At 45.1% G+C, this 16,832-nt stretch overlaps 3 protein-coding genes across 7 annotated transcripts; 2 read left to right on the top strand and 1 right to left on the bottom strand.

Annotated features, from left to right (window-relative positions):
- Positions 1-964: 964 nt before the first annotated feature.
- kpna1 (karyopherin alpha 1 (importin alpha 5)) lies at positions 965-8,966 on the top strand. 4 transcript variants are annotated; one of them, XR_009932341.1, is made up of 15 exons: positions 965-1,122; positions 1,947-2,080; positions 2,311-2,424; positions 2,561-2,660; positions 2,771-2,865; positions 3,104-3,235; positions 3,479-3,567; positions 4,080-4,179; positions 4,340-4,503; positions 5,040-5,118; positions 5,239-5,364; positions 5,602-5,729; positions 6,177-6,352; positions 6,472-6,772; positions 6,823-8,966. XR_009932341.1 is itself a non-coding variant. In XM_062480305.1 (14 exons), the coding sequence occupies exons 2-14, from the start codon at positions 1,955-1,957 to the stop codon at positions 6,657-6,659; spliced, it is 1,617 nt and encodes a 538-aa protein (XP_062336289.1). In that variant the 5' UTR covers positions 965-1,122; positions 1,947-1,954; the 3' UTR covers positions 6,660-8,966. The 4 variants fall into 4 exon arrangements, 3 of the variants coding, with proteins under 3 accessions (XP_062336289.1, XP_062336290.1, XP_062336291.1); XM_062480305.1 differs by having other exon boundaries at positions 6,472-8,966; XM_062480306.1 differs by lacking the exon at positions 965-1,122 and adding an exon at positions 1,193-1,421 and having other exon boundaries at positions 6,472-8,966.
- fam162a (family with sequence similarity 162 member A) lies at positions 8,834-13,010 on the bottom strand. Its single transcript, XM_062480308.1, has 5 exons — positions 12,843-13,010; positions 12,194-12,292; positions 11,046-11,157; positions 10,517-10,625; positions 8,834-10,038 (listed from the first exon to the last, which is right to left on the bottom strand). The coding sequence occupies exons 1-5, from the start codon at positions 12,883-12,885 to the stop codon at positions 9,907-9,909; spliced, it is 495 nt and encodes a 164-aa protein (XP_062336292.1). The 5' UTR covers positions 12,886-13,010; the 3' UTR covers positions 8,834-9,906.
- Positions 12,177-16,559, top strand: mix23 (mitochondrial matrix import factor 23). 2 transcript variants are annotated; one of them, XM_062480309.1, is made up of 5 exons: positions 12,177-12,329; positions 14,154-14,279; positions 14,664-14,810; positions 15,420-15,479; positions 16,110-16,559. In XM_062480309.1, exons 1-5 carry the CDS (start codon positions 12,276-12,278, stop codon positions 16,158-16,160), a joined length of 438 nt encoding a protein of 145 aa, XP_062336293.1. In that variant the 5' UTR covers positions 12,177-12,275; the 3' UTR covers positions 16,161-16,559. The 2 variants fall into 2 exon arrangements, with proteins under 2 accessions (XP_062336293.1, XP_062336294.1); XM_062480310.1 differs by lacking the exon at positions 12,177-12,329 and adding an exon at positions 13,387-13,473.
- Positions 16,560-16,832: the final 273 nt, after the last annotated feature.

The raw sequence follows: 16,832 nt of genomic DNA, 5'->3' as shown, positions 1-16,832 counted from the left end.
GACAGTTCTAACAACAAACGCTTACATATTTCCAACACATTGCCAGGATAATTACATATCAATCTCACATCACATTGACCTGAGCATGCCCTTGCTTTTAGAAGATATGTGCAAGGTTGAAAGGTAAATTGGGTTGATGTTGATGATTGATCAAATAGCACAAGAGAGAACTGCAATGTCATACTTACATATAAAAAAAGAATTCTGGTTAAGATAGAAATGTTTGAAGGGACTTTAAAGGGACTTTAAAGGTCATTTGTATAGGTCTGCTTTACACGTTATTTAGAGAAGATTGATTCCAGACAACCTACTTGAGCGTCTGACTGGCTTGAAACATTGTCATTTCTCTGGTCTGTTGACCCACTCCAGCCCTCTCTGATTACACCTTCAGCCAGGTGCACAAGATGTCTGCATGTGCAGCTCATGCCATACAAACACGTCATGCAGGTGCTGACGGTGCTGTTGAAACATCTTGCCTAGGGCGGCGAAGGTGCTTGCGCCGGCCCTGAGGGTTAGGGTTAACAAATTGTGCAGTTCAGTATAATATTAGGACTGAGCTTTAAATGACACTCAAAGGCATCAGAAAAAGCTGCATGCAAGGGAAATGTTAAGACCAACTAAGCAATGTCATTAGTAGGCTGTTTTACAATTTCAAACTTTCATCCCAGCAAAGTCCCTTAAAAAACCTACAACCTAATTTTGAACAGCACTGTGTAAACAATGTGTATCCATAAAATGCAGATAAAAATTCAGGACACTGCTTCTGTAACTCCAGAGATAAGAAAACGTGTTCTGGTGCCACCTTTTGCATCACTCTCTTCATTTAATAAGATCCTACTAATTTAATCATATTAAATGAGTAACTTCTCTTACTCATTTGATGAGTGCACTTAATGCACTCGTTTTGGATTGATGCAATGCAAAACATGGGCAAAATAGGTGGCACCATAACACGTAATTTCTTAGTGTTACTCATAGGTCTAAATGGCCATGGATTTCGTAGATGATCTGCGTTTATTTGAGCGGAATAAACAAGTGCACATGCGCAGTACTTAAACCCGGCGGTGGCTGCAGGAGTGGTGGCCTAGCGAATTGGAGGATTATTATACCCAAATTATACAGGTCAGTAAAACGTATCAAGGTTATTAAGAACCAGATATTATTTGCGGCATCTAATGTCCTATTTACATGTGTTCAAAAAGTAATATGTTTAGACCTTTTATGTACCTTTCTAAGTATACCAGTCGTTAGGCTAGCTTCGATGGTCGTCAAATAGCTAGAGCTAATATCGACGATGTGAAATTGCTTGTCAAGTAGAATTGTTCGTTTGTTGTTATATGTTCACAATCCGGCGCGTGACAGACGGTTAGGGGGGTTTCGACCCACCACTTGCCCAGCAGCAGCGATTCAATTCACCGTAGGTCAGTCCTGGATACTCAAACTGGGTTAGCTACATACCGACAATAACATTAGTTGCTAAGATAGCTTTAGCTAGCTTCAGCCAGCTAGTCTAGCTAGGCTAGCTATATCCTCAAACACCCTTTACCAGCTGCTTTGCTGGGTCAACGTTACAGCGCTTTAATTACAACAACGCAGTTAAATTGGGCATTCGCCGATTAAAGCTAAAAATCAGGTTTACATGTTGGTTGTCTTTTACTTGTCAAGTCTAGCTAGCCAATTTAGCTCTACTGACAACGTTACGTAGGGAGCTGTACAGTACATTTAGAAGTAGCTGTCTGGGTAGCTGCCATAATTACATTTCCTCTCATTGCTTGTCTAGCTAGCGTTTATTCGAGACAATCATTAGCTATTATTGTGAAGCTACTGAAAGCAAGTCCATGCAGTCACATCAATTACTTCCGAGCATTATTTCCATACTTTCGTCATACTATATCTTTTTTTCCATCATTTAACCCCTCTTTAAATAACTCATTGCCTACTTCCAGACTACAGAATGAGTCAGGGTAAAGACAATGCACGGCTCAAGAGCTACAAGAACAAGTCGCTCAACACAGACGAGATGAGGAGGAGGAGAGAGGAGGAGGGATTACAACTCCGTAAACAGAAAAAAGATGAACAGGTGAGCCCAAGAAAGCCACATGTTGTTACATTACCACCATTCTTTTCCCTACGTTCCCATGGGAATCTACAGAGGAGGATCACAGCATAGGTGAAGTATGACATAGTTGCTGGGAAACCTGCCGTTCTCTGTAGACATCAGCAGAATCGTGATGAGGATGTGTGTCTTTGTTGCTGTATGGACTAGAACGATTAACAAGCATAACGGTCTGAGCTGGTTCTCTCGTAAAGCTGTTCAAGAGGAGGAATGTTGCAACAGCGGAGGAGGATGGAACCGTGGAGGAGGACAGCATGGGCGACAGCGGCTACCTAGAGTCCCAGGCTAATAACATAGACCCGCTCACTGTGAGTAGTGTGAACGATTACAGACAGACACACGCGCATACTCGCTTAACATAAATCGATAATGCTATGCTTATTTCTGATTTGACTAGCGCTTTATTCTCACGGAACAGGCTATCTGTCCCTCTCTCTCCTCCAGGGAGGGGTGATTTCAGAGGACATGACCCAGATGATCTTCTCGAGTTCTCCTGAGCAACAGCTAATGGCAACACAGCGTTTCAGGAAGCTGTTGTCTAAAGGTAAGAATGCCAGCTGTGCCCTGGCCTCCGTATGGGTGCTGACCTGACCACAGGTTTCCCTCTGACCTTTGCATGCCCAGACTCTCACTGTTGTCGAATCCGTCACACAGAGCCCAACCCACCCATTGATGAGGTCATCGCCACCACTGGAGTTGTGGAGCGCTTTGTGGAGTTCCTTAAGAGGAGGGAAAACTGTACTTTGCAGGTAGATTCACGCAACCTGTCTTGATTCAGTCTGTGGGCAAAATGTTGCACACACACATATACATACATACATACATACATACATACATACATACATACATACATACATACATACATACATACATACATACATGCATACATACACACACACACACACTCACATATCTGTAGCAATGTCTGTGGATGTATGACCATTCAGGTAGTGATTGTTCATTCGGTGTGTGTGTGTGTGTGTCCAGTTTGAGGCGGCGTGGGTCCTGACCAACATCGCCTCAGGGACATCCCACCAGACCCGCGTGGTCATCCAGGCTGGAGCCGTGCCCGTCTTCATAGAGATGCTCAGCTCCGACTTCGAGGACGTCCAGGAACAGGTACCGTACACACATCTGGGAAGGCTCTCTCTCTCCCATCTCTTAAGTCCTGTTACACATTTAATCGCCTGCAAAACACACACAGCCGTCTCCTCTGTGTTTTGCGAGGAGCTGTGTTGAATACCAGTTTGTGTGTGGAGAGGAATGTTTGATTGTATCTCTGGTTTTGGATTGTCGCTGTCCCACAGTGTTTTTGAAACACTGGGAATGTGCTTGTGACGCTGTGTGTTGCTGTTGCTTCAGGCGGTGTGGGCCCTGGGGAACATAGCAGGAGACAGCACAGAGTGCAGAGACTATGTGGTGGACTGCAACATCCTGCCCTCTCTAGTACAGTAAGTACTCCACTACCATCTCCCTTGCTTGAAATCTACACTCACATCACTATGTGATGTGTCTTTTTTTTTGGTTTTAAGTTTGATAACAGGCCGTTATCAGGTGAACTACGTTCTTTGAAATAACATTTTAAGAATACCCAGTGTTTCCCCTACCATTATATTAGGGGGGCGCCCCACTAACCCCTAACCCCCCCCCCCAACGGAACCCCCCGCCCCTCCTGGAAGGTCAAGTTAATAATAAAAAATAAATCTTTATTTTTTAAATATTATTATATATTTCTTTTATATATATAGCGCCAGATCACAAAATAAGTATTTTAAGGTTACCTTTCATATAAAACAGGTCTATAGCTTGCTCTTTTATTAAACAAACTAAATGGCGTTATGTTATTTATCTTATTTACATGACGGCATGTCATTTCTGTCTCTACATGGTTGCGCCCCCCCCCCCCAAAGCTGTAAACATAGGGGAAACACTGATACCTGTCGCTTCTCTATCTCTCTGCCAGGTTGTTGGCCAAGCAGAATCGTCTCACAATGATGAGGAACGCAGTGTGGGCGCTCTCCAACCTCTGCCGAGGGAAGAACCCTCCCCCAGACTTCGCCAAGGTAACGTCCCACCTTTGACATCGCTACGGTAACAAACAGGACCCACATCCCGCATCACCATCTTGGTCTCTAACCTAGGACCGTGGCAACAGCAGACCAACACAAACAATAGATTTTCTCTTCCTCCACCCTCTTCTCCATCCCCCCCTCCTCCCTCCAGGTGTCTCCATGTCTCAGTGTGCTGTCGTGGCTGCTGTTTGTCAACGACACGGACATCCTTGCGGATGCGTGCTGGGCTCTCTCCTACCTATCAGATGGCCCCAACGACAAGATCCAGGCCATCATAGACTCTGGGGTCTGCCGCCGCCTGGTGGAGCTGCTGCTGTAAGGACACACACATCACCCAGTCACAATCCTCACACACACATCACCCAGTCACAATCCTCACACACACATCACCCAGTCACAATCCTCACACACACATCACCCAGTCACAATCCTCACACACACATCACCCAGTCACAATCCTCACACACACATCACCCAGTCACAATCCTCACACACACATCACCCAGTCACAATCCTCACACACACATAACCCAGTCACAATCCTCACACACACATCACCCAGTCACAATCCTCACACACACACACACACACATCACCCAGTCACAATCCTCACACACACACACACACATCACCCAGTCACAATCCTCACACACACACACACACATCACCCAGTCACAATCCTCACACACACACACACACATCACCCAGTCACAATACTCACACACACACACATCACCCAGTCACAATCCTCACACACACACACATCACCCAGTCACAATCCTCACACACACACCTCTCTATGCTACAGACAGTGACCTAACCCTGCGATGCCTCTTGTGGTGTCATTTCAGACACTCTGACTACAAGGTGGTGTCACCAGCTCTGCGGGCCGTGGGAAACATTGTCACAGGAGACGACCTCCAGACACAGGTAAAGACCGCAGGCGTGAACACCACGTCCTGCTTGCATTCAGAGCAGCTCACTGCTGGTCTGGCCAGCATTAGTCTTGTGTGTTGTTGTTGTTTCACTGTGTGTGTGTGCTCTGTACAGGTGATCCTGAACTGCTCCGCCCTCCAGTCTCTGCTTCACCTCCTCAGCAGTCCTAAGGAGTCCATCAAGAAGGAGGCCTGTTGGACCATCTCCAACATCACCGCAGGGAACCGTGCTCAGATACAGGTATGTGTGTGTGTGTGCTTTTATGTTTAAAAAAAAAAAATGTTTTCATTTGCTGCGATCAGCAGTTCTATAGCTCGGTCAGTCGTTCGGTTGGTCACCGCCTACGTGGCCAAAGCTTGTTTTCATTCAGGTTAGTCTGCTTCCAAGAGCTAGCTCTTTTTGAATCTGTTGCTTTTTGCTTCCCCCTCCTCCCTCTCTCTCTTTCTGTCTCCCTCCCCCCCCCCTCCCCTCCTGTAGATGGTGATGGATGCAGGGCTGCTGCCCCCCATGATCAATATTCTTCAGGTGGCAGAGTTCCGCACCCGGAAGGAGGCAGCCTGGGCCATCACCAACGCCACCTCAGGAGGCTCTGCGGAGCAGATCAGGTACAGCCCCACGACGGGAGCCCCAGGCTAGGAGGCCCCAGGCTAGGAGGCCCCAGGCTAGGAGGCCCCAGGCTAGGAGGCCCCAGGCTAGGAGGCCCCAGGCTAGGAGGCCCCAGGCTAGGAGGCCCCAGGCCAGGAGGCCCCAAGTCTGCTCTCAGAATTAGAATCAGAATTTGGTTTATTCGCCATGTATGTTACACAGGAACACGGAATTTACTGTGGCAGGAAGGTGCAGACAATAAACATATACGGATCTTAAATTAAGTAAAAAAAGTAGTAATAGTTAAACTAATTTTAATATAAAACAATTTTATAAAACATATCAAATATATATATATAATAATAATAACTCAAACTGCAGTCTGTCCAGGTGTCGTTCACTGCGTTGTAATTCACTCAGGTTATCAAACTAAAATGTGTGTGTGTGTCTGTTTGTTCTCTCTGCAGGCACCTTGTGGAGCTGGGCTGTATCAAGCCTCTGTGCGACCTCCTGACGCTGATGGACTCTAAGATCGTCCAGGTGGCCCTGAACGGGCTGGAGAACATCCTGCGGCTGGGAGAACTGGAGGCTAAGAGGGGCGGGGGCATCAACCCATACTGTGCTCTCTTAGAGGAGGCCTACGGTATGCACACATCCAGCCTAGCTGTCTCCTTCTCTAACACTAAAGGAAGGACAGGATATTTGACAGCACACAGACCCAGGGTTGGTCTTGACGGCCCTTGTGTTCCACCTCCACTCCAGGTCTGGACAAGCTGGAGTTTCTACAGGGCCACGAGAACCAGGAGATCTACCAGAAGGCATTCGACCTAATCGAGCGCTACTTCAGCCCCGAGGATGAAGACCCGTCCCTGGCCCCGGCCGTCGACCTGCAGCAGCAACAGTTCCTCTTCCAGCAGTGCGAGGCCCCCATGGAGGGCTTCCAGCTATAATCCTCACCACCCCTCTCCCTCAAACCCCTCACCCTGGCACACACCCCTGCCCCTCTCTCTGCCCACTCCCTCAGATCCCCCACTGCGAAGATGGTAGCCCCAGCCCCTCCCCCACACCCCAGCCCCTCCCCCCTTACCTCCCCCACACCCCAGCCCCTCCCCCCTTACCTCCCCCACACCCCAGCCCCCCCAAGAGAGATTGATTTAATCATTATCATGATTACTAGAAGTGTCATATTTCCAGAGCACGTGTGTGTGTGCGTGCGTGCAATGCAGGCAGAGTCCTTGCAGTCCTGTCAGCCAGTTGGTGAAGGTTTTCGCTGTCGTACTCTTAAGTCTTCTCCGAGCTCACACCTACACGCTTAATTGTTCAGCAGCACAGCAACAACAACCCTCTCTCCTCCTCCTCGTACTGCTCCCCTCAGCCCCCTCCCACCCTCCCTCATTTAGAGGATACCAAACTGACTGCCCCTTCACCCTAACTGGCTCGTTACCATAAGGGAAAAAAAAGAAAGAAACCCTGTCCACGACCACATTCCCAGACCATGACCTGACCCAGACCCGGAGGAAATGGGTCAAGTCAGACGCTGTTTGTCTGACTAAACTGCATCAACGACTGAGAAAAGGCACCCGTGGACGTGCCAACCCCCCCCCCCCCCCCCCCCCCAACCAGCATCCAATCCAAACACTGGACTGACCGTGAGACTGTGTGACCACACAACCGTGTCTCGACCGTGGTCAAAGGACTGACCCGCCCACAGTGGCGTGATGTGGCCAGACCAAACCTAGGGACTGAATGACTTCTACTGAAGGCACTTAAAAACGACGACAACAAAAAAAGAGGTTACTTTGTCCTCTTGTTGGCCATTGATTGGTCACCATGGATTGACTTAATAGGAGTTTAACCAGTGGTTGTGAGGGGTGGAGCCTCTTTTTGTGACTAACCTGGCTTGTTTTACCCTTCCAGTCCCCATATCATGCATTCCTTTCTACAGTGGCGGCACTTCCTCCATCTGTACTGCAGGCTCCATCCCTAAGAGTTTGGGCTGGCTCCTGCCTCTGGTGTGATACATATACCCCATGGAATCATGGGAATTGGAGTCTTCCCTCGCACTGAGACAAATGGACGGACGTAGACCAGACAAAATAAAGCTATTTCCGTGAGCCTGTCCAACAGACCATGGGAACTTTGAAAAAACCTATATCCGCAATTCCATTTCATTTGCTGCACTTTAGTTCAGGAATTTCACCTGTTCATTCAGAATCTTTCAGAACAGTTTTTAGCGCTCACTTTTCATTGGTTCACAATGGCTCTTTCCCCTCCTCAGGAAGTGAGGTGTAAATACTTGTGATCTGTAAACAGTTGGGACCATAGATATATATAAAGACTAGATGTCTTACGGCGGAGTCTAGAACGTCCGCACATGGCGGCCATCTTGCTACAGTCAACTCGCTCACCCATAACATTGTGTTCGTGCTACATGTACTTTTTAAATGACCATAACTTGCTCAATTTTCAACCGATTTTTCAACGGTTTGGTTTGTTATCAACGTCAGAGATGTCGTTATGCCACTGCATACTTATGAATAATTATGTTTTTAGTTTTTTTTTTATAAAATAGAAGTATGCAGTGGCATAACATAGTGAAAATTTAGCAAGTTATGGTCATTTAAAAAGTACATGTAGCACCAACACAATTATGGGTGAGCGAGTTGACTGTAGCAAGATGGCTGCCATGTGCAGACGTTCGACCCCATTGTCCGACAACACGGATGAGACATCTACCCTTTATATATATCTATGGTTGGGACTATAACTAATGAACTAGTTGTTTCACTTCAGCTCAACGATGTCTCAAGGCACTTAGAATTCCACCCTTTCAAGAAATCTTCAAAATCCACTAGTCTGTGGGGTATTGGTTATTGAGATACTGTTCTGTCTCCAGTTTGATCATGCCAAATAAGTACACCAACCTAATCCAACCCATGTGATTTTACAACAGAGTTGAAAAATAAAATAAAAACTTGTTCTTTGAAAACATGATTTGCTTTAATTTGGGGGAAAACCTGTTTACCGGAGGTGCCAAATTAATCTCTTATGAAAACGAAGAGAATAGAGATCATATTTAAATTCAAATTGAATACTAGCAATTTATTAGTCAACAAGGCTGAAAGATTGTTTACCATGTTCTTTATTTTGTCAGATTCCTCCATTGATTACTAGCTCTTCATGTTCAATACTGCAGTCGTATTGAGTTTGTATAACTGTCCTATGTTATGCCATTTGCATAAATGCTGTTTCATGAACTTGTTGTGAACTTGTCTCATTCAAACCTCTATGATTCTAATACGGTGCCATCTAACTTACTTAGAACTACTTTGACAGCCTTAGATTTTCACGATCATTTGAATGGCTTTACAATACACAGAGGTTTGTACACTGCTCAATGTAAGGACATTAAATTCAGGTAAGGATGAGGCTAGAAGGAGTGATCTGGCATGTACACAAGGACCCATCGGTGATCCACTTTCCAATGTACTTACCTGAAAATAAGCTATGTTGTACATTAAAGTGCAAAACGTATACAGGTGTACCTTAAGTCATGATTTAGCCATCCTGACTGAAATTCCAGCCTTCCAAACACCTACAGTCTTTGCAGTACACCCAGAATGGACCTATAGTTTTACTTTCTTGCTAGACAAAATGTGGTTACATTTAAGGCATTTACACAGAGGAGCATGAGAGAAAAATAAGGATGGTTTTGACAGTCACATGTTAAGCTATATTCAGAATAATGAGTGAGTGCTTTCATTAGGTCTGCAAAATCCCAAAACAAAAAAAGCACTTCCAGACAATGGACCAAATTATGGATGAAAAAAGCAATGAACATTTGGCATACTTCCATTGTGTGTGTGGGTGAAATGCTCTAAACCAAATACATATACTCAGTAAAGATTTCTCTATAAAATCTCTGTTAAAATCTAAAGTTATTGTATACAACTGACCTCTCATACATTCTTTCTGAAATAGAAACGGGATCTGGGGTGTAAGTAATTGAACCAAAACGAAATACCAAATCTCTCTGCTCAATTCCTGTGCAATGCTACATTACAAGAGATATGGAGTTCCCAGTACCACAGGCTACCGTACCAACCATCAGCCCAGTGGATGGGACTACAACAGTGTGACACAAGAGTGTAGTGTTGGGGGACAGGTGTAGGTGTGGCCGTTCTCATCCAGTCCCTCTCACTGAGCCTTTACGGTCAGGCTAGCTGCTTCTATGGCTGCTGTTGTGTCCTTCTCCTTCTGCATCTCTTCTCTCCATCTTGCCTTCTTTTCCATGTTCTGAGAGGTCAGAGACTCATGTCTGCCAGCAGCCTGGTGAGAGGCAGAGGAAGAGACACTCAGGCAGAGGAAGAGACGCTCAGGCAGAGGAAGAGACGCTCAGGCAGAGGAAGAGACACTCAGGCAGAGGAAGAGACACTCAGGCAGAGGAAGAGACAGTCAGGCAGAGGAAGAGACACTCAGGCAGGAGAAAACCGAGCCCAGGATGACTCCGTTTAGGCATCGTCAAGCTCAGTTATCACTTTCATTTGAACATTTAATAAAATTTTCCTTTCAGAACTGAACACAGGCGAACACTAAGACAACACAAATGAACTGTAACTACATGCTAGAACATGGACCCTACGAGTCATGTACTCAACTCACTTCTAAAGGAGAGGAGGAGGGTAAATTCATTCAACCCAGGACATTTCCGTCAACACGTGAACATGGAGAATAGTGCGTACACACTCGCATGCATGCACGCATATACTGACATCACTGTGTTTCTCTATTGCCTGTTAAAGCTCACCCGTTTTCCCAAGATGACCGTGACTAGACAGGCTCCGATGGTGACCGCCATCATTATGTAGCAGGCCTTCACTCGGACCTTGTTCCTGGCTGCATCAATCATCTCGAACCTGTGTGAGGTATACAAAATATTGTCTCAATCCAATACAGTCATTAGTGAACAACTTTACAACACGCAGTATGTGGCATGGGAGGGTGTGTAACTGTTTAATAAGAGGAAAGTATGAGGTTTGGCTGTGAGAGAGTCTGGGGAGGAGGACAGTTGGACAGAGTGCTGCTCTAAATCAAACCAACAGATCTTCTTAGATCTTCTCCCAGATGGCAGACATCCCTAATTATCTTTGCCTTCGGACAGATTTGGTTTGAACAATAGCAGTTGTTCCCCACGACCAGCCACCCCCCCCTCCCCCGGTAACAACACTCATCCAATTAGCTGGCAGCTAGCACTGCAATGATGTCACTCTGTGTAAATAGCCAACCAGAGGTGGGTGTGCTGGGACGTCTGGCGTAAACAGTGAGCAGTCACTTACGACACAAGCTCTGGGATCTGGTCGGGGGTCTTGAAGCGTCCGGACCAGACTAGGATCTTCCTGTCCATGTTGGACGGTCTGTAGCCGGGCAGCTTGAACCCAGGACGGGGGCCTGGGGAGGAACAGAGCACGCAGGATGAAGAAAGGTAACTTCTTGGGAGTCAGGTGGCTGAGCGGTGAGGGAAGCGGGCTAGTAATCTGAAGGTTGCCAGTTCAATTCCCGGCCGTACCAAATGACGTTGTGTCCTTGGGCAAGGCACTTCACCCTACTTGCCTAGGGGGGAATGTCCCTGTACTTACTTTAAGTCGCTCTGGATAAGAGCGTCTGCTAAATGACTAAATGTAAATGTAACTAAAACCATGCATGTTCCACTGACCCAAGTGTACTGTATACAAACAGTAGATTCACATCCCGTGCGATAAACATAGATTAAGATATTGTGTATGTTTCACACGGTCCAGCCATTAACTTCAACCCTGTGATGACCTCACTTGTCTTGTTTCCCATCCTCAGGGACAGGACAGTAAACTTTCCCCTGGTTTCTACTGTAGCGTGCTGGACCTGTTAATCCACTATGGGGAGCCCAATGAAACTTTAAACTGCGAGGACTTTTCAATGTTTCTGGTAATATGATTGTGTTTGAGGGATGTTGTTGTAGAACCACCTCACTCATGCACCCATGTGGCCCGATCAGAGAGCTGCACTATCACTACAGTGCCAATTAAGAGGTTCACATTCAGTACTTGCCAACATTACAGAGTTATGTTATCTTTAATAATCTGTTCTTGGAAGCCTCTTCCACTTCCTGAATAGCTGTGCCGAGATGATAATCTGGCTAAATGCTGTTTATTTATCTTGAAAAAAAAGAATCAACTCTCTGCTGTGTTATCCAATTCACAACACTAAAGTACCACAGAGTCCAGTCAAGTTAGTACTGAATCCTACAGCAACTACAAAATGCTCCCTAGCTTTGTCCCTTTCGTCTTCCAGTGTGTTTATTAGAATGGACCCGCAGAGGAAATGGGGGCTATATTTGGAATCGGGATCAGGATCTCTTTAAATCAGCGCCAACTCATCCCTAACTAGGAGCTCCACAGAAGTGTGTGTTTGTTATTTAGATTATTTTGCGTTCGTGTGTTTGTCCTACCTTGTGCTGGTACTGCAGGCACCTCAGCGTGCCCCTCCTGGGGTTTGTTACACATCCTCCGAACACCCCCGTGCTCCAACGCATGTCCGCGCCACTGACCTGGGGGAAACACATCGTGATAACAGATACACAAATCGTGAGTTCTTATTCTTCTCTCCTGGTACAATTATTGTCATTAGTTGTTTGTTGACAGCGGTCCCATTTGTAAAGAATAGGTAAACGCCCACGCCCAGACTATCTTAGCAGGCAATACTTGTACTGGGGGATAGTTATAAGTCATTATCTTCGCAAATTAAAATCCTCATGTACGTCGTTTTGGATACAAGCGTCCTCCAAATGCTTACATTATTGTTATTAAAAGTATTATTATTGTTGTAAATAGAATAGGACATTCCAACCGAGGAACACGCCCCCCTTTACTCTTGGCCCACAACGACAGCACTTATGCCCAAACATCAAGAAAGCTAACAACGAGTTGTTTGCCTACTGTACGACGATGACGATCAAACGATATCTAAAGTGTTAATACGCTTATAATACGGCCCGGTTTAATTTGAACAACCTTCACACGTGAGCCAGCTACAGAAGCCTAGCTAGATAATAGAAACTATGAAAACCGCAAAAATACGAAAACAAGTAAGTTACTCACCAATCAACGTCCCAGTGGCAATGCGAGATCTGATGAAGTTCATGTTAAAAAGCAGTAGTATATGCCACAATCGGTTAAGTCATGAAGGTGTGAAATCAAAAGTTATTTGGCTGTTGAATGTCAACCCTTCATACCGTTCCAAAACACAAAAGTGAGCTGTCGCTGCAGTCTAAGGACCCTTGGAAGCGTTGCTACATGCCTGCTTAATTCTGCTTCTGACGCACATAACCTTCCACACACAGACTGGACGCTTTGTGTTGATGTTCACATGAGAGATAATACCGTTATATTCACATATATAGTTAAATACACAAAGTTATATAGTTGTAATTACAAAGAATTAAACACTTTTTTACTTTGCCATAAGTGTATATTTATACCCATAAATAGTTACGTTCACACCTTTGTATTTTATTAGGTTAGTTTGCGCAATTTATATTGAATCGCCGTCAGAATATGAACAGAAACACCGCAAACACCAAAATTCATTTCTATAGATGATATAATTACATGTTTTCGTTCAGGCATTCACCAAAGACATACATACATTTTGTAAGCGTGCAGGACCTGTTTATCCACTATGGCGGCGCCCAATCAAACTTTAAACTGTGAGGACTTTTCAATGTTTCAGGTAATATGATTGTGTAAAAAGTCTCGCTTACAGATACTATATAATGAAATTGAATTTTCCTGAATCGACACACAAAGCAAATGGGCAGGTCCCGTTCTCTATGGTGTGGATCACGGTTAGATTGAATTAGTGACCTCTTCTCTTTGCTACGGAGCAGCCAGCACCTACACAGGGTTCAATGTGCATTACATGTAAACAGAGTAATGACAATACGTTCAGCATGTCGGTTGATGTCTTTAATAAGGATAGCTGAGATCTCGTACAGCTTGTAGACTGTCTATCATTGCATGACGACAATCTCTTTAGGTCATTATAGCAGATCACAAGAAACCATCGTGCTATATTTCTGGAAACTTGCAGCCTAAGTTGGTGTAGTTTCCGTGACTAGACTAGTTCCAAGAGCCACGTCAGTCAGTCTCACAGATTCATTCAAATCATGCACACAGAAACAGCAAGTGTTTTTCACATAGTTAATGTAGTCCCCTAGCTAGTTCCATTTTACTTTTCAAACTTCTTTCCTCCATGAACCAACCATGTTTTCACATTCTATTCATGTAGCAGATACTTTTATCAAAGGTGATGTGCAAATATTGCATAGATTATAAGCCAATAGTGCGTATGCAATATGGATTGGTAAATGCGCAGCTCCTTATTCCTGTATCTATATCTGTGCTTACCAGGAGGTGCTGAAAGTGATGCGCACCATCGATGACAGGATTGTCCATGCCCTCAACACCACAGTGCCCACAGTGTCCTTCTCGGGCAAGGTCGACGCCACACAGACATGCAAACAACTCTATGAGTCTGTGAGTGTAATTACCCTGCTCTTCACAAGCATGTGCAGTGTTTGTTAGTTCAAGGTGTATTACATTTTCTGAAGCTCAACATTTTTAGATCACCGTTCGTCCTCTTGGTTTCTTTTGGCACTCTGTAACCTTGTTCCTGTATGTTGGGAGGGAGGAGGAGTCGGGTGGCTGAGCGGTTAGGGAATCGGTCTAGTAATCAGAAGGTTGCCGGTTCGATTCCCCGCAAGGCCAATGGCGTTGTGTCCTTGGGCAAGGCACTTCACCCTACTTGCCTCGGGGAGAATGTCCCTGTACTTACTGTAAGTCGCTCTGGATAAGAGCGTCTGCTAAATGACTAAATGTAAATGTAAAAAAAAAAAAAATGTTGTGTCGTCTGTCTGGTAGATGATGAAGGGCCATTTGAGCCGAGACAGAGCAATCAAGAGCTGTATAGCCCAGACCTCAGAGGTGGTGGGGCAACTACGAGAGGAGAGAGGAAGGGACCGTGACAACCTCACCCTCGTCAAACAACTCAGGAAGGAGCAGACTAAGGTAAGGCGAGTTTCGTCAACCGCTAGAGTGCAGCAGAGGCATTTGTGACGGCTCAGTATGAGTTCGACAAGTACGAGGGGCCCTGTGAGGCTTGTTTCTCATCACTGCAAGTGAATTTCTCATGCATATATGTTCTGTAAATCTATGCTCGCTCATATGTGAACACATACTCAGATGAATCACTTGCACATGCGTTTGAGAAAGCTCACTGGAAAAGCTGGCATACATATTGTTGAACACTTTTAGATTGTAACTGAATCAGCTGCATATGATTTAAAAACCTGGTTAAAAGGTTTGATTGACGTTTTCCATTACATGTATCTGTGTTCTTACATGTAGATGTGTGTGCATTTCTCACGTATAGATGTAAATCATTTCAGTTATACATGAAAGATAAACTTTCAGTAGCTTACGGAAACCATTCTCAGTTAGACTGGAAAGCTGAAGCAAAGAGCACACCTTGAGCGAATGATTACGGCAGATGGAGAAGAAAAGACAGTATATTCTATGTGTATGCATGAAGGTTTATCAAGTTAAATAAGTAAAACATGCATGTAAGTCCTACTCGAAGACAAAGCTTTAACCGACTTTTCTTCCTCTCTCCTCTAGTTAAAACTGATGCAATCAGAGCTGAATGTTGAAGAGGTCGTCAATGATAGAAGTTTGAAGGTGAGAGGGCATTTCTGTTTGACTTTTCTCTGTTCGATTTGGCCTGCATTCCTGTCAGTAAATCATCGTTTTTGTACGCATAGACATATTCTATCTCCTAGTAGTGAAAGAGGTTAAGGAAGTCACTGGCATCTGCTCATGACCAGCTCAGCCTAGATCTGGTGGTTTTCAAAAGAAAAGGGAGGTCACCACATTCCATACTCCTTTTCTCAAACACACACACACACAAATTCTATATCTAACATGATCTCTTCCCCAAGAGCACACATGCACACAATGGTCTTTTATTTCCTTTCCTTTAACATGTTTGAACGTATAGACGTGTTCCATCTCCTAGTGGTGAAAGAAGAGAGAAGACAGTCTCTCATCAGCGGTTGTACAGTATGTAGCCAGCCTGTTCTCGGAGCAGGTGGTTTTTGAAGGGAGTGGACACTCCATACTCCTTTTCACACACGCACACACCTATCTACACGTGTGGAACACACGTGTACAAAGGGTCTCTTATCTTCTGTAAACTAAAGCAGACTAACCCAAGGGTTGTGCTGACGGTAATCAGAACAGCTTGCAGCATAAAAAACGATCATGAACTTCCTTCATTGTCCCATCTTCCTTTTCTCCTGTACATCTCAGGTGTTCAGTGAAAGGTGCCGAATCCACTACACTCCTCCGAAGGTTAAGTGATTGCCTGTTTTGGTTTCCTGGGACAAGGCGCAGATCCAGTTGGCTGCACCAGGACTGGAGACAGAACCAGCAGGGTGCTGCTGTCCTGACCGACGGGCCTGTGTCATCCGACCAGCTCTGCCTCATTTCAGTTGTTGCCCACAACGATCAGGACACTGTATTACCAATGTAAAGGAAAGAGCCATCATCGTGTTTCTTTTCTAACAAACATTCCCCAAAAAAGATGTGTGCATTAATTGTTATCCAATGGTCTTCATGGGGTAAAATATGAGGATGTCTTTTTGAGCCAGATTAGGTTGTAAACAGTGTTTGTTTGACCCCATGACCAACATCCATACTATGACTAAAAAGGTGATCAATTCCTCACCGCAAAGGACTTGTCAACATAATCTGACTGAATCACTGTCTCCAATGTGTCTTGAATATGTGGGTACTGTATCCTAATCCTTGAACAGTGGTCTGGTCATGCCAGATCCTTTAGTAATGTGTGTGATTGCGGTTCTCTCAGGTTTACATTGCTAAACACACACACAACAGGTTCTCACTGGTTGTAGTCATAGAAGGGAGAAGGGCGTGACGTGAAAGAATCTGATGTTCACCAGCCACGATGAGTAATCGTCAGCTGCTTATGAGTGTGCAGCTCAACATATCTTAGAACTTGTGGTTTTTGAA

Source organism: Osmerus eperlanus, chromosome 15 (assembly GCF_963692335.1).
Source record: "Osmerus eperlanus chromosome 15, fOsmEpe2.1, whole genome shotgun sequence".
Lineage (NCBI taxonomy): Eukaryota > Metazoa > Chordata > Actinopteri > Osmeriformes > Osmeridae > Osmerus > Osmerus eperlanus.
This window is presented reverse-complemented; position numbering and strand designations above follow the sequence as displayed.